Source organism: Corapipo altera, unplaced genomic scaffold, assembly GCF_003945725.1.
Source record: "Corapipo altera isolate COAL_440 unplaced genomic scaffold, ASM394572v1 49, whole genome shotgun sequence".
Classification (NCBI taxonomy): Eukaryota; Metazoa; Chordata; class Aves; order Passeriformes; family Pipridae; genus Corapipo; species Corapipo altera.
The window spans coordinates 10,128,894-10,151,356 of NW_020884879.1; the positions used below are offsets into that span (position 1 = coordinate 10,128,894).

Genomic DNA, 22,463 nt, shown 5'->3' on the forward strand with positions numbered 1-22,463 from the left:
GTGCGGGCGCCGCCAGGGGGCGCGCGCTCCCCGCGAGCGGGCGGGGCGGGAGGCGCCCCCTGGCGGAGCGGGCGGCAAGGGCGGGGCGCCCGGTATCCCGGGATCTCGGAATCCATTAGGCGGAAAAACAAATCCGAGATCTTCGAGGTCAACCCACGACTGAACACCACCGTGCCAACTAGAACATGGCACTAAGTGCCACGTCCAGCCCTTCCTTAAACAGCTCCAGGGATGGTGACTCCACCACCTCCCCGGACAGCCCATTCCAATGTGTAATCCCCTGGCACATTTTAAGACTATGTCCTCTCGTCCTGTCACTGGTTGTCTGATAGAAGAGACCGACCCCCATGCGGCTACAACCTCCTTTCAGGCAGCTAGTAGACCCATAAGGTCCGCCCTGAGCCTCCTCTTCTCCAGGCTGAACAACCCCAGCTCCCTCAGCCGCTCGGCTGTGGTGCTCACTGGAAAACACTGGGTCCCACCCGTTCACCATGCTGCCTTCAGCACCACTCACTTCCCAGCCAACCCTTCCCAGAACCTGCCAGCCTGGGGTGAGTGTAAGCCCCCTTCTCCAGCCCCGCCGGTGGTGCCAGAGCAGCAGCAACAGCAGCCATACCTGGCACCACTGCTGGAGGAGAACCCACTCATACCCACTGCTGCAGGAGTACCCAGTCATACCCACTGCTGCAGGAGTACCCACTCATACCCGCAGCTGCAGGAGTACCCAGTCATACCCACTGCTACAGGAGTACCCACTCATACCCGCAGCTGTAGGAGTACCCGCTCCTTCCCACTGCAGGCAGTCGGTGTTCTGGACAGCTTGCAGTTCAAACATGGCATTCACGGAGCTGTTAAGGTACTCCTGACTGGCCAGCAGACTTGGATGTGATCCCTGGATTTATATATAAAGAAAAAATAAAAATCAATCAAAGAAATAAGCAGTGTTCCAGTGGCGCCAGGTGCAGCTCCAAACACAGAGGTTGATGTAGCTTCCCTACCTTCTGGGACGACATGTAACTCCACCATGGCTGCTTCCTCAATCTTAGCAGAGGTGAACTGGCCAGAACTGGCAGTGAGCTCTTTCAGATCCGTGCTTCCCGTTCTTTTCTAACTGGCTGTCTTCTACATTCACATCATCTGCCTGTTAAACATCTGCGGCTGCTCAGCTGTGCATTTGTATAAGTCTGTTTGCACTGTCACTCAATTGGTCACAGCACCAACCCTGCCAGAGTTCAAGAAGTGTTTGGACAACACTATCAGGCACATGGTCTGACTCCTGGGGCTGTCGTGGAGGGCCAGGAGTTGGGGTTTGATGATGCCTGTGGTTCTCTTCCAACTCAAGATAGTCTACGATTCTATGATTTTATTATTTTTCCAGTGTTACCAGTAGGATATTTTTCCCCAATGGAAAAGCATGTAGTTTGAGCTGGATAAACCTTATATGCAAAAAGTTATGAAAACAGGATTTTCCTGCATTATTCACTGGGCAAACCATACCCAAAAAGAGTCATAAATGTTAATTTCATTTTGAGGCAGGCACAGGTCATTTGCATTTGCTGTTTTTAATTTCTTTTTTGTTGTATGATGGAGAGGCTAAAAACAAGGGTAGCAGGGGAGTGGTTTGATTTGCAATTACAATTCTATTTGTGTGGCAAGCCCTAGTTTCTATAATATCAGTTTCTAGTTCTAATTTCTATAATGTTGTGCTAAAAATAGTAAAAATTTAGAGGGATCCACTAAAATAGTATAGTAGCTGCTTATTATTAGAGCAGTATTACAGTGTTTCTGGAAAAAAGTGATTAAAATTTTTTATTAGAAAAATCACATATACATCATTCAAAGTCACTTCTCTTTCTCAGTAATAATTTTGTGTATTGTATTGGATCCCAGAAAATACCCTTCAGACAACTGTGACAGAAGACAACTAATAGAAATTAATTTTTACTTCAGCTCATTTCAGATAAGCTGCAGATAACATAGTGATGCTGCTGTAAGATGATTTACTCGCCAAGTAAAAACTTGAACTTTGTTAGCAAAATGTTAACAGCTGTCTAAATAGGAGAGATACAGGCAGGAGTCTCTTCTTTCAAAGATAATCAGTGCTCCGATTACGTATCTCCTATCCAAGGCTTGTGCTCTGTTCTGTAGCAACACAGCCCCTAGCATCATGGAATTTGAAAGGTTTTGCAAATTCAGATTATTGAAGTGTTTAACTGGTTAGAGAATCAGAATTGTTTAGATTGGAGAAGACATTTAAGATCATTGAGTCCAATCATTAACCAAACTGAGCCCACCACTGAAGCATGTCCCCAGGTGCCACACTTAAAAATCTTTTAAACAAGTCCAAGGATGGTGGCTCTACCACTTCCCTGGGCAGCCTGTTTCAATGCTTGATGACCCTTTCAGTGAAGAAATTTTTAGTAATACCCAATCTAAACCTCCCCTGGCACAACTTGAGGCTATTCCTTCTTGTCTTGTCACTTGTTACTTGCAAGTAGAGACTGACCCTCACCTGGCTCCAACCTCCTTTGAGGAAGTTGTGGATCTCCTTTGAGCCTCCTTTCCACCAGGCTAAACAACCCTACCTCCTTCAGATGCTCCTCATAAGGCTTGTGCTCCAGACCCTTTACCAGCTTCATTGCCCCTCTTTGGACACGTTCCATGATGACATTAATGTGCTCGAAAAATAAGGTGTCAGAGAATGATTCCGTCTAGTCCTTCTGCAGTTTCTGCAATATGAAGACTGCTTTCAGATTCTCAGCTCTGAGCCATCATTACTCTTAATTCCTCTTGCTTCTTCATCTGTGTCCATTTTAGTATTCCGTAGCCTTTTCCTTTTTCTCCCTTGACTTAAGCTCATGCTTTGAATTTTAGCTTGTATCGTTGGAGTGTGCTGTGTAATACAACTTCATGGTTTGAATTCCTGTTCCTGTTCAGGTGTATCAGTCTGCATCTTGGTTTGCTTTAGTTTATCATTTCCTGTGCATGTCAAGTCTCTGCTGGGAGAAAAATCTTTCTGCCTGTATACAGCAATTATAGTTAAGGTGTTCAAATAAAAATACTTATACCTTAGGAGAGATTTGAGATTTTTTCAGGACAGGATTCTTGTCTTTTTGCTCCAGGGAAATAACTCACCTGTCTATCCTGCTCCCTTCTCCAGATGTGCATAAAATATTTGTGGAGAAGCAGCATGGGAAGAATTTATTCTCATCCAAAGAGTAGATTTAGTTTTCTAGTGAAAAATGGGCAAACGGTGTATATAGTTCCTTAGATACTATGTAACTTTTTAGGATGTTGAGGGGAAAGATTATGTAGGTATTAAAAGCACAAGAATGAAAAATGAGGCACAAAAATTACCTCTCTTGGTGTTTGAAGTTAACAGACTTGATTGCATTTAATGGCATATTGGATAGATTACACAAAGTTCTCCCACTCCCACCAGTAACAACAGCCTGTAAAAAACACATTCCGCTTTGTAGCAAGTTTCAGTTTTCCACAAATTGCATTAGGATGAAAACACTGCCTACGTCTACCTTTCCAAACAGACATTTCAGTTAAATCCGTATGGAAACAGCAGTGTTGCAGTACTGCATTTTAGGCAAACCACCGGCGATGATAAACCTCAGGGTTGCATTGCCTAAGTAAGCTACCCTTACAGCCTGTTCCCTGTTCACCGGGAGAAAAATACAGCACATCCATACTGCACTCACTGTATCCAGGGATTTTCAGACTGGGGGCAGCCTCATCCACTAAACAACTATGGTATGGTGCAATAGTGCATGCATGTACCAGATCAAACTTGAAAGTACTTTCTGCATGTACTTGCATAGCACTACACTGAACTAAAGCTTTTTTTTCCTCTCTTAAAGAGAGGAAAAAAAAGCTTTGCCCCCACCTTTCTTTTGTGGGGGCAAAGTCTTGGATGTCGCAGTCCTGCTTTCCAGGGCGTGAATCACTAGGCTGATGTGTTTGTAGGAGTCTATTGTCTGTTCTAATGGGATTATGTCTCTTTGTGTAGTCTCTAGAAAAATGCCTAAGCAGCAGATCATCAGCTAAAGTGAGACAGTTTCTCTTCTGACACTGTCTTGCATGGGGTCCAACAGGGAAGGTGCCCACTGTGGAGTGGTCTCTGGTGGGACAACACTGACTCTGAGGTTCTTCTCTGAGACTGGACTGTGATTTGCTCAAAACACAAAATCACAGATCTAGACAAAACTGCTAAGGCTCTCCGAGTAAGTATGTACTTGTTTTAGGAATCAGGAAAATCCTGGCTACATGATTTCATTTTGGGGAATTTAGCTGTTTCATTGCTATTATACGTAAGTCATCTTCTTTAGTTTTTCTGAGTTCAGGATATTCACGAGAGGTTAACTGTTTTCTTCTGCCAAATCTGTAGAAACTTGTAAATTAAACTGGTTGAACACCAACCATTAGTCACCAGTGCTGTAGGACATTTTTTTTTTACTGTATGCTGTAAAAACAACAAAATAAACATAAGCATTCTAATCGCTTTTACGACGTTTATCAAATCGCTCCAGTAAAGCCTTCCATATGTTGCCTGGAAGTGTTTGGTGCTTTCTTATAAGAGCCTGGACAGCAGTCTTTGTCTGAAAAGAGAAGAGAAATTTGCCTTTACAGACCTGCTTATGCATGGAAGAATAGTATAACCCCTGACTTCTCAGAAGTTCAAGAGGCACTGGGAAACTCACTCATAAGATCCAGTCTAAGAAAAAAAATGTCTTTTATATTAGCTAGTTGTCCTACTGACACTTTTCTTGGAAAGGAAAGGAATAAAAACACTGATTGCAGTTTGGATAGGCTCAAATTATTGAGATTTAGTAAAGCTGGGCATTACTAAGTCAAAGTTGCCTTCAACACATACAAACATTAAGTTTGTGCAATCTCCATCCCTGAAGGTTTTCATCAAAAATGCTGGACAAAGCCTGACTAACCTCATCTGATCCCATAGCTGACCTTACTGGCACCAGGAATTTGGAGTGGGAACCTCTGTCTGTCCTCCCCAGTATGAATTCCTCCATAACTGGATCATATACAGCATGTATATAAGAGAATTCATAATATTCTCTACATGAGATTCAAATGCAAGTTCAGGAAGAGAATGCATACAATATTCTGTATTTCTAAAAGAAATAAGAAATTATCTCCTTTTGGTTTTCCTTATGTATTTAAGCTTGAAATAAGGGTAGCTACATACTCCACCGATCTACCCGAGTCATGGTAGAATATCACTGTGAATATAAGAAAAGAATAGCTGAACCTCTTCTGACAGGCTCATGTCCTAATTCCTTTCCAGGGCAGGATCCGACAGAGGTCAGCCAGGCCACTGCTCACCTCAAACGCCCATTAACCTGCTTTTTTCTTTAATACAAGCCACAGAAGACCTAACTCTACTCCTATTGAAGTGGGTGGTGGTCGAAGTGGGTGGCCAAAACCTTGACTTTAACAAAGTAAATCAGCATCATGGGAAATTTCAATTTCAGTTTTGCAGGTACACAAAATACTGTTCCCCCAAAATATAAGAATATAAATAACAGTAAGAGCAGTCATATTGCTTCCAGCCTCCTAAATATGCTCAGACCAAACTCCACAGCTTACTGGGGCTGGGGCAGTTCCCTTGTAACAGACCAAACCTGTCTTTCTGGTTTCACTTTTGTGAAGCCCAGAATCTGCAGCAGACCCTTGAAAAAAGGAAAAAAGAAAAAGAAAAAAAATGAAAAAAAAAAAAAAAAAGAAAGGAAAGCTGGCATTCTTGCACCTTTTTGGGAGCAGCAAGGTGTTTTTTCATCAGTGATTCCTAACAAGTGTTTTGATCCACGTGCTCCTAGCTCATAGATTTGTTTATGGTTTTGCATAAAGCCCTCCCTTCACCTTCCATGACAAATTTTAAAAACTGTGTTTTCTGTTTAGCCTAATATTTTGAAAGATGCCTAAACTCTGGATCTACAAACGCTTTTATGCTCCTGGACACCACTGATTTCACCAAGCTATAGGTACTCAAAATCTTTTATATTTTGGATGCAACTCATTTTTTTAACATTTTTCTTTTGACAACCAGAGACTGAAGCTCTTGTGGAACTTTGTTTCTAGAGCCCTATGCTATTTAGAGAAGATGCTCAAAGTTATTTTTTATGTATGAAATTTATTTTCGTGGTTACTGAAAACTGCACTTAAAACATAGTTTACATAATTTCAGTTATCAAAGTTACAAAAGGCATGGGAGAAACAAAGATAACATGCCAAGAAGACAGAGTTCACACATTCTGAAAGGATGAGGGCATCCCAATCAACTATTACTATGTCAATAGTTACTTGTAGGTATCCCTGCATTAAATAATCACGGACCTCAACTGCCCATAGCTTTAACAAGTATATTTGTCTTTATTGAAGCATGAAAAAAACTAGTTTCAAGTACCTATATAAGAGAAGGCAAAGTACATAGCTCAATTTTGCAAGGAGAGATAACTTACCTTTTCAACTAATTCCTCTGTAGTTATATTCGGATCGTAAGGGATTGGCTTCCCAATGTACGTGCGAAATTTGACTGGAAGTCCTCCATATGGAGGAATAAAAGGCAATCGAGTACTTTCATATAACTGTCTAAAAAATCCTGAAATAGTTTATGGGAGGAAAAAGTGAGATTACAGCCACAGAAAACACAATCCAAACTTGATATCTGATTAATGTCGAAGACTTATTAAAAATGCATACTTTATCTGACAGTCAAGAAGTTGTTACAAGATTGAGGTAACTGTCCACCAAAATAAAGCTCAATAGACCTAACAGATCACTGAAATAAGACTGAATTAAAGAATCAAATCACACAGCACAAACCAGTTATGCACAAGCTATTTCCATATCTGAGATACCTCTAACCCATAGCAACTGTGTTAGAAAATCCAAAGCAAGCAGAAGTCTGAAAAGCAAAAATCTAAGAAAAAAGCGAGAGAAATCTGAGAGAAAAGTGGATAAAGCATTCCAAATACTTAAAATATATTTTTAACTTCTTACTTCTTTCTTTAAATGTCCTATAGCCTTCACGGACATTTTGAGTATACATTGGAATGATGGGCTAAGGGATCAAAAAAAAAAAAAAAACAGTGGAAATGTTATAGAAGGTTTGAATTTATGTTTTAGTGCCTGTTAATGCAGCTAAGAAAATCACTTCAATACAGAAGATAATTATCAGTCAGTTAAGTAGCAAACAAGGAATCTTGATATAAAAAATAAACTCAAGAATAGAAATAAAATTCTATTTCTTAGCTCCCACAAATATCTGTTTTAAACTCACTATCTGTAAGGAAAATTACTGACATTGTATTAGGGTTTATATAACTTTTATGTTATATATTTATTGCGGTACCACTGACTGGAACATAAATGAAGTTTTGCTGTTTCCTTGTCTAAAGGTTTCATCACAAGTGCTGAATAGGAGAGTATTCAGTTTGTGAAGTCTAGCAGAAAGCAACTAGACATTCATGGTTGGCTCATCTGCTTCTCAAAGAAGGGTCTCACTGAAGCAGTCACGTTTGGATAATATTTCACTGGAAAATATTTCTGCAGATCCCTTAGACAAATAAGGCAATTGTATGTCCTCACTGACCTGGACTACACACCTGCTGGAAGGTGGATACTTAGGCAGTTACAGAACAAGTTCATTTCATTACTGTGACTAAAAAGAAACACACTTGAGATACCTGCACTTGAAACAGTCACGTCTTACAGCCTGAGGTAAGATTTCACAATTTGTAGACAAACTGACAGTGATTGTATCCATATATGCAATGATTTTTTTGGCCACTATTATCCTCTTTCCTTTTTTAAAAACATATTTTGAGCATGTTGTTGGAATTACTTGTCCATAAGGTAATGAAAGAAGACTTTTATGCTGTTAAAAATCATTACCAGAGAACAGAAAACCATAGGACAAGAGAAAAACAAGGAAGAAAACCACCTAACTAGAGCCTAACAAGTAACTCAAAGTGTTGGAAACCACTAAAAGGAAAAAAAATCCCTGAGAGATAACAAAAATATCAAACACCCATAAAGTTTTTATGGTAAACCCTTCAGAATGAGAAATTAAGGCAAATTATTAGATATAACCCCTTAAAAATAACCAGTAATATCTTTTAAAAACACGTAAGTACTGGATACTAAAAATACCACAGTTGGCTTCAGCTATTGATCGAATACTGTATGTCTGACATGTAAAATGCTTGAAACCCTCTGTCATACAGACAAAACACTTTAAATTTTAGAAATAGTGCAAGAGAAATACATCTTAGGCTATAAAGAAATCTGGCAGCTATGAAGGCTATTCTCATACAATGATCAGCCATTGAGGTACAGAGTAGGCAGCAACCTTCAGTCCCTAAGCTGGAAAAAACAGGTACACATATAAAATCTTACATTTGTAAAGCAGCACAGTCAGATCTGCAGTAACCCATGGATTTATATTTGCCGTGCTGGAATTGAGCTGGATCACAACCAGTCAGCTTGAAAATCACAGAATCACAGTATAGCTGGGGCTAGAAGGGACCTCTGGAGATCAAGTAGTCCAAACCCCTTGCACATACATGAGAATTTTATAAACCATAGTCTCTGTTTATCTTTTACCAAAATAGAATGGAACCAATTTTTTGACACAGATAAAATTCAGGGATCTTCAGAAATGATCAACCCTCCCCATTAACCTGTCAAACCAAGCCACAGACAGAGGTATTTCTGAAGGTAAGGGTATTTCTGAAGGTCAGGCCCCTGGCATAGATAAAATTTGATGGAGACAAATATATGTCCCAGAGGCTCTTTGAGTCATAACATTAAATAGTAACACTCTCCTTCTCTGACTCCTTAAGCAGAGTAATTGCACAAGATGAAGTGGAAACTGAATGTGGAAACCTTTAGGCAAGGACTGAGGCTGAAACTACCTTCATTGTTTGCTTTTCTTCAACTTTTTCAATGAGAGAACTATTGAACTTCCGTAATATTGTATGAAGAGTGGGAATGTCTATTCATATATAAAGTTGGTTTTGAAATCCCCATTCAAGTCATCTGTGGCAGGTTATTAACCACAACGTAGTCATTTTGAATAAAGTGTGTGTGGTTCTTTGGTTGATGGCTACACTGTATGTAGAATAAATTCAAAAAAGGCCCTTATAATTCTATTTTGCCTTCATTCAGGATCCAAGCAAGTATTAGCAAAGTTCTGATAGTTAGATGAGTCAATGCCCAGTCTTTGGTCAACGTACAAGACTATTCTGGTCAGTACTGAAAAGTATGCAGCAAGAACAAACAAACAATCCATTTTAAAATTTGTCAAAAGATGGGATCCAGTTACTACTCCAATATTGCCTCCTCTACTGTTAAATGCACAGTACTTTTTTTTTTTAAGTGTTTAGTTACCTAAGGTTTGTCCAATCACAGATTTCCAGAGAAATATCAAAGATGCAAGCTAATTACAATGATGCCCACCACACAGGGATCCACTCAAACCTTCTGATCATTAAAGAAAGCCCAAACTGAAGGAGTACAATAATAAGTAATACAAGAGCTCACAGCACTGTGAAGGAAAGCTCAGGATAGTAGTTGTCGAAGGATAAAATTCTCTCTAACCCTCCTGCTAACAGTCCTGTATATTACCAAACATTATGCAAATGACCACAGGATCATCTCACACCGAAAGAACCTTATCCTCAATGAATACCCAATTCATTAAATAAATTTTTTTTAAAAACCTACAGATTGTCAATAGAAGGTGCTAATAATTTTAGGTACTACTGTTCAGCTATTTCCACGTGCTTCTAAGTTATGTAAAAGTGGTAGAATTAAGAGGATTACTAGCAAGGATTTTTGTGATGTGTTTTGATCAGTGTGGCAGTCAGGGCACTCAGAGTTTTTTAATTCAATTTTTATTTAAAAAAACCCACAACCTATTACACTGTGTTACTTTAAGACTGCAGGTGAAGGGAAAACATTTGGCAATAGATTGTTCAAATATTTGAAGTAGCTTGAAAATCAGATATGAAAGCAAAATCACTAGAAATCACTCAAGTTGTTAAAGTGACACCTCTTTCTGACTGTTTGAGTATATTATTCACTTAATACATAAGAATACTATAAGGGAATCCAAAATGTCCATATGAATGGACTGAGTTTATCCTATTCACATTCTGGTATTCTCCTAGCAGCAGTGCTGTACGGGCCCACACAATATATAAAGTACGGAACATTTACCAGTCCACACTTTTGAGAAAAAGGACAGGAAAGGGAACAGAATCACATCAAACATGACTTTTTAAAAGGCCACATAGAGAGGCATTGATGTAGAAATAGGTCTCCCAGCCTAAAATTACTTTATCCACTGGGTAAGTGCCCCTAAGTTAATTCTAGTGTTTAGTTATATCCCCACAAAAATTCAGAGATAGAGTTATGAAGAAATATTAACCTGAAGCATGAATTTTGCAACTCCAGGTACTTTGCAGTAGGAGCTATAGCACAAGAGACCAAAACAAAGCTTGAGAAGCAACCGACTGGATGGGGACAATGGAACTGCAGAGATGGATGCTTTGCAATAGTCAAGAAAAAGTTCAACGGTTCCACAAAATCCTTGCTCCTTATGGATTAATGTGTTTGAGTAAAGTGATGTGAAAAGGTAAAGAAATCTTTACTTCTGAAACATGTTTTTTGCCTGGAAGATTTTCCAACAAATACCTCTAAGCTGCCTTTTATAACGAAGCACGTATGCAAAAGGTATAAACTGGGATTGTTAGTGGTAGTAATAATAATAATAATACTCACCACTTTTGCATCTAGAGCAACCTGAGCAAAACCTTTTCTATTTCCCCACATGAGTTGGTAACTTTCATCACTGAATAATGCTTCTCTAACTCCACCTGGTGAGATGGACACCAAGTATCCATTCTTGAGTGCAAGGAGACACTTCTCCCTTGTGCCTGGTATAACACCTGTCACTCTCAATAACAATTTAAGTCCTGCAATAAATAAGTAGCAAATGCATATTATTATAACAGCATATCACAAACACTGCTTGCATGTAAGAACCAGATTACAGCTAAATGAAAATCTATCAGATATATATTTAGACTAAGACAAATTTTTATGAAGGACGTAAGACACTTACAGAGGAAATATTGGCAAAATGACAAAGACATGAAAATATTTTTGCCCAAATGTTATGAAGATGAACCATCTTATCAGGAGCATCTCAATAGACTAATGTTTCCACATGCTATTTTCTATACTTATCAAAACACCTGCTATGCAAGCAAAACTTGTGCATCATAGCTAGAAATCTGAAAACAAGTGTCTATTCCTCTCTCCTTCTTTTTATATACTTCAATACAGGGGGAAATATCGGTACAATAAAGATTACTGCAAAAATAAATACTTGACAAGCATCTATTTATTTTAAAAGAAAATGCAATGTTTAACATTTTAAACATTTAGTTTTCGAGTTGTTAAATTGTGTATTTTGTGGTTAAATTGCAAACTATGTGGATCAACTTGGGCTGCTGTAAGACTTAAGATGCATGAATGACAGAAGTCAGCGGGGCAATTTCAGCACCACATGAACATTTCAGTCAATCTCCTTCCTTGGTTTCCATAACTGGGATTTCTCTAAAAGACAGATTTAGAAAGATGGAAGCATTCTATGCTTTCTTATATTATATTCACATTTTAAATATATTGGTTTGGAATTCCCATCCAACTTCCCACAAACAAGCATTTCCTCAATCTGCAAATTCACTGTTTGAACAGCATAATTTGCAAAGAAATTTTTTTATAATAAACGTAAGCAATAACTATGGACTGCCAGAACTGGTGCTTAGCAGTACAACTTTGACAAAGGTCTGCAACAGAAACTTTGGAAGACAATGGAAAACACAGTGCTGAATCTTGTAATTTAATTTAATCTCATTCAAGGTACTATATTTGATAGATCTTTCTGTCAAAGACAGGTGCTGACTTTGTTTAAGCCCTTTGTGAACTCAGATATATATTTTGGTTTTATCCTACAGTCAGGAATGCCATATCCTTATTAAGTGAAGAGGTACTTCGTTTGCTTGGCTTTAAAACTTTTTTGACTGTTAGGAATTATAATGTATCATATAAACATTTTTTCCACTTCTTATTCCCCTTTTCCAGATCACACAGAATTTTGTATCCCTCAGTCATTCAAGACTTCTGTCTTATGTACTGTCTCTTCAAAGGAAGCCATGCCAGGCCTCTGATCATCATTGCTCTTTTTTTGTAACTTTATTACTTTGCAGCTACTCTGAGATGTTATTAATTCACAAGAAGAATTCTCCTGTAACTGTGATTAATCCTATAAATAAATTGAACTGAGGTTCAGCATATGTTCATGAGCTTTCTTTAAAGAACCAATCCGTGAAGTGTAACATTTCTTTGCAAAAAGCAAGTAAATATGGTAGAGCACATTAGGGAGAAATTATGCTCAGGCTATTACTTTTAGACACATTTTCTACTAATGCAATGGAGAGGTCTGATCTCAGTTATTTGTGGTCTTTTTTACCGAATGCCTTTTTGTAGCCTTTTTATAGATTGACACCATATTTGGCAACTTCTGTTCCTCTAGCATGAACATAATTCGAACAATATGTTATGCAGACACCAATAGTCCAGAAATTGCACAGCTAAGAGTATTACTTAGTCCTGACAATGGTGTACTATACATTTTTAATAAAAATCTGTGCTACGGACACTTCAATTTGAAACAGCGCCCTCTTATTTATCCCTTAGAAAGAGTCTCTGTTGCAATATTTTGCTAAGCTTTCTCTTCTTTTCTGGGTACTGTAAAAAGCCAGTCATCTCTTGACAACTTCATACTTCTGATGTGCTTAGTACCACACAGTACCTACTAAATGTGCTTGTAAAAAATTCTTGTCATCTTTCTAGGGGTACCTGAACATGGTTTTCACATCAAACTTGCTTCATACTACTTGTTTTCAGTGTTTGGACAAAACTTCCTTTTCTGAAGAGTATCCTTCTACTTCTAAATAGCTTGCTTTACTCTTTATTATTATAATAGTTTTTAATATAAGTAGTATAAAGGTTCCTTGAAATAATCTCCCTGATATTCCTTTGGGATGCTCTTCTTTATGCCTTGTTTTTATAAAATTGACATTTTTTTGTTTCTCTGTATCTTCTCCTTTTCATGATGGAATTCTTTCTTTCTTTCTCAGTGTACAGTGTGTTGAATATATTGTGGTGGCCAGTATTACAGAGCTCTCTTCAACAGTAAAATCTTCAACAAAGTCATACCCCACTGCAATGCCTACCCAATGTAGAGGGCAAGTAGGTAACTGATATCCTACCATTCTCTGAGCTCTTCTGCACTCATAGCCCACTGCTGACCACTCAGCACTAGATCAATAATAGAGTCCTATCCAGCACTTTCTACTGAGGCATGACATTACATCTGAAAAGGAATTTAAGTCTATTCGTTGGCTCTGGAGGGTTTACCAATGTTTTCACTGAAATGACAGGATATTCTACCTGTTTGTCCTGTTACATCTACCAACTTCTTGTTTAAAAGTCTAAAAGCAGTCTTTTAGTTTGAAAGCTCTCTTTAAAGCGTAGTAAAGTGTTTAAAATGTCAAGTTCACCAAAACTAGCAACAGGTTGGGTGAATCCAGAATGCTTAAATACAAGGGAACATGTTTTTACCTGGTAAACGAAAGACAAAATGATCAGCTACTGACAGACAAAGTCTTTTCTTCCAGAGAAACAGCCTCGACAAAAAGTAAAGGTAGTCTACAGGAATAGCTCCATGGTAATACACAAGAATGCCTGGTCCTTCTGGTAGGTTTTCCACACCATGAAGCTCATAACCTGTTTGGAATGGAAAATAATACACTGACAATGATATCTGTAAATCATCTGGCAGTTTAAAGAAAACCATTTACTGTCCTTTGTTAAATGACTTCCAGAGAGTTGTGAAAGTCTCTGCAGTAGCATTTAAAATAATTAGGTTCTGGATGGAACTTTTGGTCAACAGCAAAAACAAAGTCCCTCAAACAACATAGCTTATTACTGGACTGATTTATTGGTCAGTTTAATCACTAGATGAGACCTGAACCTGACATTTTCCCCAGTGAGGGAACTAAATAATTAATTCTCATTAGGAACTTTTCTCAGTACATAGTACAATAATAATAATTTTTTAAAAATTACTAACTAGTGTGAAAACAATTCATTTGCAGAATTAGAGGCAAACAGTCTGGATGCTTTCCTGAAATACAAAAGTATGAATTTCCATTCTGTATCAGGCAGAATGAAGAGTTTGGGATTTTACATAATAAAATGTTTCTATTTTTGAGAATGGTGAGATGTTTAAATTGAAACCAAAATCTGCAAGAATTCCAAAGAGAGGTTCTCTACACAAGAGTGAAATGTATTCACTTCACAGTGGGAGGGAATTTCCTCACAGACATGGACTTCTATGAATCCTTGTCCTGGCTCTTCCTATGTTTGAGTTAGGTTTTAGGTGGAGCCAGACTAGAAGGCTAATGTATACAAAGACGTGGGAAAGCCATAGCTTCTGCCAACTAAGAGCTGTGTTCCACCTTGTCTGCCTTCATCTCCATCCTTGCTACAGCTCCTGTCAGGAGCTGTTTGGATGGGATTGGAGCAGGCAGAGACCTAGGAAGAAGTGAAGAAGTTTTTATATGCAGGATGTTCAAAGATTAAGGGAAAAGCATAGCAGGATACCAATATAGATAACAGCTATTAGTCTTCATCCTTAGAATGGTAAAGTTACCTTGTGATAGTCTTAAACCACATCTGTGGAAAGAACAAGAGCCTAGCAGACTGCTGAGGATTTTCCTACAGAGTGGGGTGTGTTGAAAGTATTTGAAGGTTGAGTGTAATGAAACCGTAAAGTCAGGTTAGTTTTTAAATTCTGCCACAGTACAAACTTAGATGTGATATCTAATTACTTCTGCATCCATATAGCTCTTAAAAATATTTTTAATTGTCACAAAACAAAGTAGTTTTTACCAACTAAAAATACAGTAATTACATTTCCAACTAGAACTAACATCAACACTGCACTTCACTCTGATACCATATACAGAGAAATGCACCTGCCTGTCCACTTAAGAGAAATTTACCCTATATTAATTAATTTCTCCCTTTCATTCTGCTTATTCTATATTGCAGTCAGTCTTCGAGACAGAAACTTTTGGGTTAGATGCCATACAAAGTACAATATGTAATTTATTTGCATCCATTTGGAAGAAAAAATTAAAATTAAAACTACTGTGTATTTACTACTTACTGTAATTCAAAGCTTCAGACAAGTCATGTCATACTTACCATGCCATATTCTTGCATATATATCCCAAAAGCTTGCTATGGTTTTCCTTGCTCTGTCCCAAACATCACTCAAGGGATCTGCTTCTAACTCACTGTTCCTCTGATATATTAAAAGTGAAATATTAGAAAGGTAAATGAAAAAGCCAATTGTTAAAGGAACTATAAAAAAAACTAATATTGCACTAATTGTGAGTGAGGCAATGATCAAATGAAAAAGGTATTGCTTCAGGAACTCCACAACAGTCCATTCTTCCAGTCCGTAGACAAGGCAGCTGAGGTCGGTCATTGGTATCGGTCCTGAAGTGCAGGATTCTTTTCCACCTATCATGTCCTGCATGGAGAAGGAAAAAACCCAGCTGTAGTTTCTAATCGTGGAAGCTTCTCAATTTAGGCAAAAAGCTTTCTGTAGATACACCTGATGCCTATTTTGGCATAGCACAGGTTCAAACATTTTGTCTCTATCATGCTAAGATAGCTGCTGGCTATGAGATTACTGTATGTGTTTACGGATCCTTTTTATACAGCTAGCTAATAGGGGCTAAAAGGAGAAGGGCTGGAGTCCAAAGAAGCCTCAGGATCCCTACAACATGGCTGATCAGATTATTTCTCTGTGTAAGTGGCAGTAAGGGGATCAAACAGCAGAGTGAGCAGCTGAAGGGCCAGTAAGCAAAACCAGGGCACTCTTGGCTCCTTCACAAGGCCTGCGAGTGCCTGGGGCAGCGTTTAGTATTGCTGGGAGCACTGGGAAAAGCAGCTCTTCACCCCTCATCCATACAACAATTCCAACACACCCTTCTTTCCAATCTTCCAGCCCTAGCAAGGGCCAAGAGGGCTCCATGGTCTTACTGATATGTTTGCCACATGGAGCTCTCAAGTTAGTCTGTTCCTACAGTGGACCCTGCCAGCCTAACAACAGGTAGTGGTTACCCTGGAATGCAAGAGCACTTCAGCACCTCTGGCTGCTTTTAAGATTTTTGAGCGTTAGCCAGAGACTTAAACATTGCAATCTAGTTCAGTAATCCATAACTGAATACAGATTTTATTTGCCTCAATCAGGCTGCTACTTGTTTAACAAGTTTTCTGCTCCAGCACTAGAACAAGTACCTACAAGAAACAAATCGTAATTGCCACAGTCAGTGCCAGGATCATAAAATACAGCAAGCCCAGACTTTTCTAACTTTATGTCTTCAGCTGCACACTTATATGAGCAAACCTGCTGCACCTAATCTCTCCACTTTTGCTTTCCTTCTTTAAAGCCCTAGAAGGTAGAATATAGGGGTGGACTGGTGTAAAGCACAGCTCCCTTCAGAATTACAGATGAGAACAAGTACAGCGAACAGCAAAAGCAAAAGGCAGCCACAAACAAACACTAGAGTCTAACATTCAATAAGGCAAGCAAGCCCCATGACAAGCCCTGTGGACTGAGTAGCTGCAGTAGCTATAAATTTGGTCTTCCACATTCCAATGAAATCTGTCCTTATCTTAAACCCTTCAAACTCTATATTGGACACCAAAAAGGACCATTGTGGTTTAACCCCAGTAGGCAGCTGAGCACCACAGACCCGCTTGTTCACCTCCCCCTGCAGCGAGATGGGGGAGAGAATCAGAAGAGAATCTCTTGGTGTAAGACAAAGACAGTTTCATAGGTAGAGCACAAGCAGGAAGGATAGTAAACTAGGAGCTCAAAGGAAGTACATGCTGTATTAAAAGATGCTCAGCATGGTGTAAACAAAAGAAAGTCACAAGAATTAATACAGAATTGTTTATATCCTGATGAGTGTTTATATCCTTTATATGCCTGACTAAGATATAAGAAAATCTAGAAACTGTCACTGAAAAGAGATTTTATCAATAACATCAAACTAAAAAATGAACAGTCTGCATGATTCAGACATTAAAATCTCTGCTGAGACAGTGTTCAAGAAGGATAAAGCTAGTGGTGTCATGCTACTCTATAATAAGTTTTTAATTGCTTAAAGTTGCTGATAAGAGCAAGGACTACAAATCCTCAATGCGTGCAAAGCATGCTATGCTGACAGAGCCCAGGAGAAGATCACATTAGTGGCCTATCTCAGGATACTGAATCAAAAATACTGAGTAGTACTTGGAATAACTCATTCAGCCTGCAACAGAGGGTGAAGGAAGTGAGTAGATGAGCAGTACTTGGAATAACTCATTCAGCCTGCAACAGAGGGTGAAGGAAGTGAGTAGATTTTGCATCATTATGGGGGCTTCAGATCTGGAACACAGATTAGTATAGCCAGTACCAAAACTGTCTTAAAATCACAGATAAAATATCCATATCCACAGTAAGTGCATCAATAATAACCCCTATATGATATGGGGATTAATCTGGATATATGGATCACTAGTGAACAAGAGATCGTATAATCAAGCTACCAACGCTTTAGAGATTAACAAGTCCAGGTACCTTCTCGTACCTAACATTCATTTTAAAACCATCTGAAATTCCCTCTGGCCCCCGATATTCATTTCTAGTAACCTGAAAGACTAGAGATAATCCAGAGGACTGGAACAGATTTAAGATTATTTGTAAACCCCCAAACACAAGCAATTGCAGACTCAGCAGCTAGATAAACTTGTGGCAAGATAACTGAGAAGCTGGTATGTGATGAAGGTCACTGATGCCACTCTACAATTTTGTGGGAAACAGACCTTGTAAACAAATTCACCCCCATTCTTTGAAGGAATTAGAGGTTTCATAGCTTGTGCAGGTGTCATGTACATACAGTTTTACAGGGGCTTCTCAAAGAGTCACTTTAAGCCACATATAAGCTGCTACTTGAAAGTTGCCAGCCCCTTGCTGTATGTTCTCACCCCCAGGTTGGTCTCCAACAAATCAGCTTCGCTCCCTGCTAACAGGATGCCTGTGAAAATACTGGCACAAGCAAAACCAGTCTTGGGAACAGCCCAAACTTAAGTTGGCCTACGGGTATTATGCAAGTATATTACTGATGATGCTTGAAATTTTTATTAAAAAATAATAGCTCTTTTAAATGGAGCACATATGAAATGGATGATGTCATCAACTAACATGATGAAAAAGTATCCATCAGTGGCGGAATCTCCACCAAATAAGAACTGAGTCTACATCCTACATTATTCAGCATTTTCTGAATTTTCTTCTTGTGTTAATAGGATGTTTACATTGATCAGCGTAAACAATGTAACATCCCACTGATTCCTCTTCCTCCATCCCAATTTTTATCTAACAGAAAATCACTTGCTGGCTGGAAGATCACTACCTTTAACCTTGTTTGCTTACAGACTACAGTACAAATGAAGACCTTAACTTATTTATTTCTGATTTTAAGGTCAATGTAGACACTGAAAAAAGCTTTAGAAAGAAAATAAAATACTTCAATGTGCAAAATCATACTTTTAAAAAAGCTACAAAATAGATTTTAACAGTACAGATTGGACCAAAGACACCCGCAAGTAGTTGGGTACACATGGAGTGAGTTCACCGGCCAGCTAGTTTGGGTGGGTGGGATACAAGCTAATTCAACATCATTCCAGTTGAATCCAAGAGTGGAGAAAGAATAAATGATTGACAAATTGAGAAAAAACTAGAAGTGGTATGGCTTTTTCTGGAAACTGCTTGCTCAACCATGGTTCAGTTCCTGCTCACTCAGTTCAGTGGTACACTACCTCCAATATTTCATAAGGAAAGAATGAACTTTGATCACTGAACCGTGGACCCTGGTTTTTGGACCATATGATGTGAGTCACATCATTCCTCTTTAATGCCGCTATAACATCAAAGGACTACAACAGGACAGGACTTCTATTTTTCCATGTTCTACTGGCTCTCACCAGTCCCTTGCTGAAACCACAAACACAGTTTCAAAGCTTTCTTTCTATCAAACACCATATAGGAAGTTATTACATTTGAGTGCCTATTGCAAACCTACTACTAAAAACCTTCTTGATCGTGCACTAGGAGACAATGCAAGAGTGTTACTGCAACATATTTACTCATAACTGCTTTGGTTTGCCCAAAATGTCAATATTTAAGAGAGAAATTTTTCTTCTGCTTTTATCAAATCTGAGCCAGGAGCAGCCCCAATGTTCTTCAATACTAAATATCCTATAAAAGGTTAACAAGTGGGTATAGTATTTTATTATTGAAAAAAACCAAACATTTTTTAAATTGTCTACATTTTTTTCATCTTATCTAGTGATGGACTTGAAGCTACTGTTCTGAGTGATTTCATTGTTCTCTACAGAGAACAACACATGCGTTGACATATGAGGTATTTGTTTGGGTTCCACCTATAAAGCACATCGAATTCCAGAGTAATAGCTTTATCTATAACATAAAATTACAGATGATATCAGAGAGAAATTAAACTACTGTCTCCCTACTTAAAGGGGAGCTCCCCTTTCAACAGAAGTCTCCTACAAGTTGTTCAGATCCTGAGCTCTTGATAAAGCATCATTTGTTGATAAGGATAATCTTACCAACACTATAATCCCAGGGAAGAACAAAGCTGTCACAAGAGACCTATTACAACAAAATTAAAACCTTGTATCTGGCTTTCAGCAATGACTGAAGGGTAATAATCTTGGTCGTGGTGCTCACCAGTTTGCTCCTGACAGTAGTGTAGCAGAGCATAGTGGGAAGATCAGTGTAAAGTAACTGCAGACTCTTCTAGAGATTATTTTTTGACACCTGCTCTCTTGTGGCAGGCTCCTACCCTTTCATCAAACTCAACGGCTCTGTTTCACAAGGGGAGTTATCTAACAGCTACAGTTCTGCATCTTACCTTTCAATGTAAATGCAATTCCAGTTTTACATTTCCTGGATGTTTTGTGGCAGTTTCATGGAAAATGACTCTCTTGCTGATCTCATCCTGTCACCACCCACTTTATTTGGCTCCATAAATCCACCCTACTTGTACACTCCTATGTTTCTAGAGCTTTCCCTATCTTCAGTACATCCAACCCAAAAATGAAGGGTCTATCCCCTCAGGAAAGAAACTACAAGCAATTACAGTGCCCAGTATCCCAGCTTTTCACAGTCATTCCACCATTTGCACACACTGAGTATATCTAACCTGGAGTACTGTTTCCCATTTACAGCCTCAGCAAATACAAGTAACTGAATTCCCACTCAGGTTTGATTGAGCATGTGGAAATTAGGCACTACCCTGACCAAGCATACTTGCTCAGCTCAGTTCCCAGAAATGTGGCAGGTAAAAGCTGGAATAACAAAATCATAGACTCATACAATGGTTTGGGTTGGAAGGGACCTTAAAGATCAGCTGGTTCCAGCTATGGGCAGGGACATCTTCCACTAGGTTGCTCAATGCCCCATCCAGCCTGGCCTTAAACACTGCCAGGGATGGGGCATCCACAACTTCTCTGGGCAACCAGTGTCTCAGCACTCTCACAGTAAAGTTCTTCCAGATATCTAACCTAAACCTGCCTTTTTTCAGTTTAAATCATTCCTCCTTGTCACTACATACCCAAACAAAAAGTCCCTCTCCAGCTCTCTCGTAGGCCCTCTTTAGATACTGAAACGCTGCCATGAGGTCTCCCAGGACCTTTCTCTTCCTCAGGCTGAACAATCCTAATTCTGTCAGCCTGTCTTCACAGGAGAGCTGCTCCAGCCCTCTGATCATCTTTGTGGTCCTTCTCTAGACCCAATAGGTCCATGTCTTTACTGTGCTGAGGACCCCAGAGCTGGATGCAGTACTCCAGGTGATGTCTCACACCTGGAGCAGACTACAGAGGCAGAATCACCTCCCTTATCCTGCTGGCCACACTTGTGATGCAGGCCAGGATATGGTTGGCTTTCCGAGCTGCGAGCACACACGGTGGAGTGTATGAGGAGCAGGATCTGGGTTCAGTGCTGGTACCCGTCCTGCTCAGGCACAAGTAAAATACAGCAAGCGCCTTTTTCTCCACCTGGAAACGTCATTTAACGTTTCCAAACGCCAACACTGGGAAGACTCGGGCGGTTTCTCCCATTTCAGGCGCTCAGGGTCCCTGAAAGCGGATCGCGGCTGAAGCACGGAGGTGCTGGAACACTGGCCGGACCCTCCCCCATCGCCGGCTCCCCGCGGGGCGACAGAACCTGAACCTCCCCCTCCGCCTTCCGTCCCGTCCCGTCCCGTCCCGTCCCCCCGCCCCGCTCACCTGCCCTGAGCGATCGCGCCGTCCCCCGGACCCCGCGGATGGGGCCCCGTCCCGGGATAAACGCGCTGCCACCCCCGCGCCCGGGACGAGGAGGCGGGGCTGGGCCTGGCAGCACCAGTGGGCTGCGCGCTCAAATCTCCATTTTTAATTCTTCAACAATAAAAGTCTTTGGGCGGGCGCCGGGGGCCCCGCCCTGGCGCGCCGGGGTGGAGACGCCGCTTCCCATCACAGGAGGACAGGGGAGACGCGGAGCCTTCGGTGCAGTTCCCTGGTTGGAAAAGAGAAGCCTCCCCGGGACGTGCTTCCAGCCAATTCATGTCTACGTTGATTAAGAAAACTTTCAGAGTGTCATTGACTGCTGAGTTGAGAACATATTTTTGCAAAGAGAATGTTTTTGAGAATGGTTTTGCAAAGGAAAGAATCTCTTCAAAAAGTTTAGGAGAACTGTGTGCCACACAGACTTGGGGTATAATTAAAGTAATACAGAGATGGACTATGCTATTGTGGCTAAATTAAGCAGAGGAAACCTGAAACATAAAAAATATGTTGTACTGTTGTTCACCCTATGGCTTATGTGACAGAGGTATTATTGAGACTGATAAGACCAATAGGTACCACTTTTAAAGTTCAGAAGATCATTAAGCCAACCTGTTTAAGACAGTTGATAGAATTTCACTGATTTGGTTTGATTTGATACAGAACAAGAAACTGAGGAATAACAGTGACTTGCAAATGAAGAATGGAACCTAGAATGTAGTTTCCCAGGTGAACACCCAGAGAAAGAAAGTACATAGGATTAGAGTCAACTCCCTAAGAATGAAAAGTATTCTGGCAGAGAATGTGGTGGTTGTCTCTTCCAGGATGGAGCATATTGATTCAGGACTGAAAACAATCCTGGATAAAGGCACAACTGCCCACCAGCT

The 22,463-nt window shown here is 39.8% G+C and overlaps 1 protein-coding gene across 1 annotated transcript; it reads right to left on the reverse strand.

Annotated features, from left to right (window-relative positions):
• Window positions 1-4,471: 4,471 nt before the first annotated feature.
• LOC113944986 (transmembrane protein 68-like) lies at window positions 4,472-21,576 on the reverse strand. The gene is made up of 7 exons (XM_027638784.1): window positions 21,541-21,576; window positions 15,376-15,706; window positions 13,726-13,890; window positions 10,816-11,009; window positions 7,030-7,090; window positions 6,489-6,628; window positions 4,472-4,607 (listed from the first exon to the last, which is right to left on the reverse strand). The coding sequence occupies exons 2-7, from the start codon at window positions 15,701-15,703 to the stop codon at window positions 4,503-4,505; spliced, it is 993 nt and encodes a 330-aa protein (XP_027494585.1). The 5' UTR covers window positions 15,704-15,706; window positions 21,541-21,576; the 3' UTR covers window positions 4,472-4,502.
• Between the last annotated feature and the right edge of the window lie 887 nt (window positions 21,577-22,463).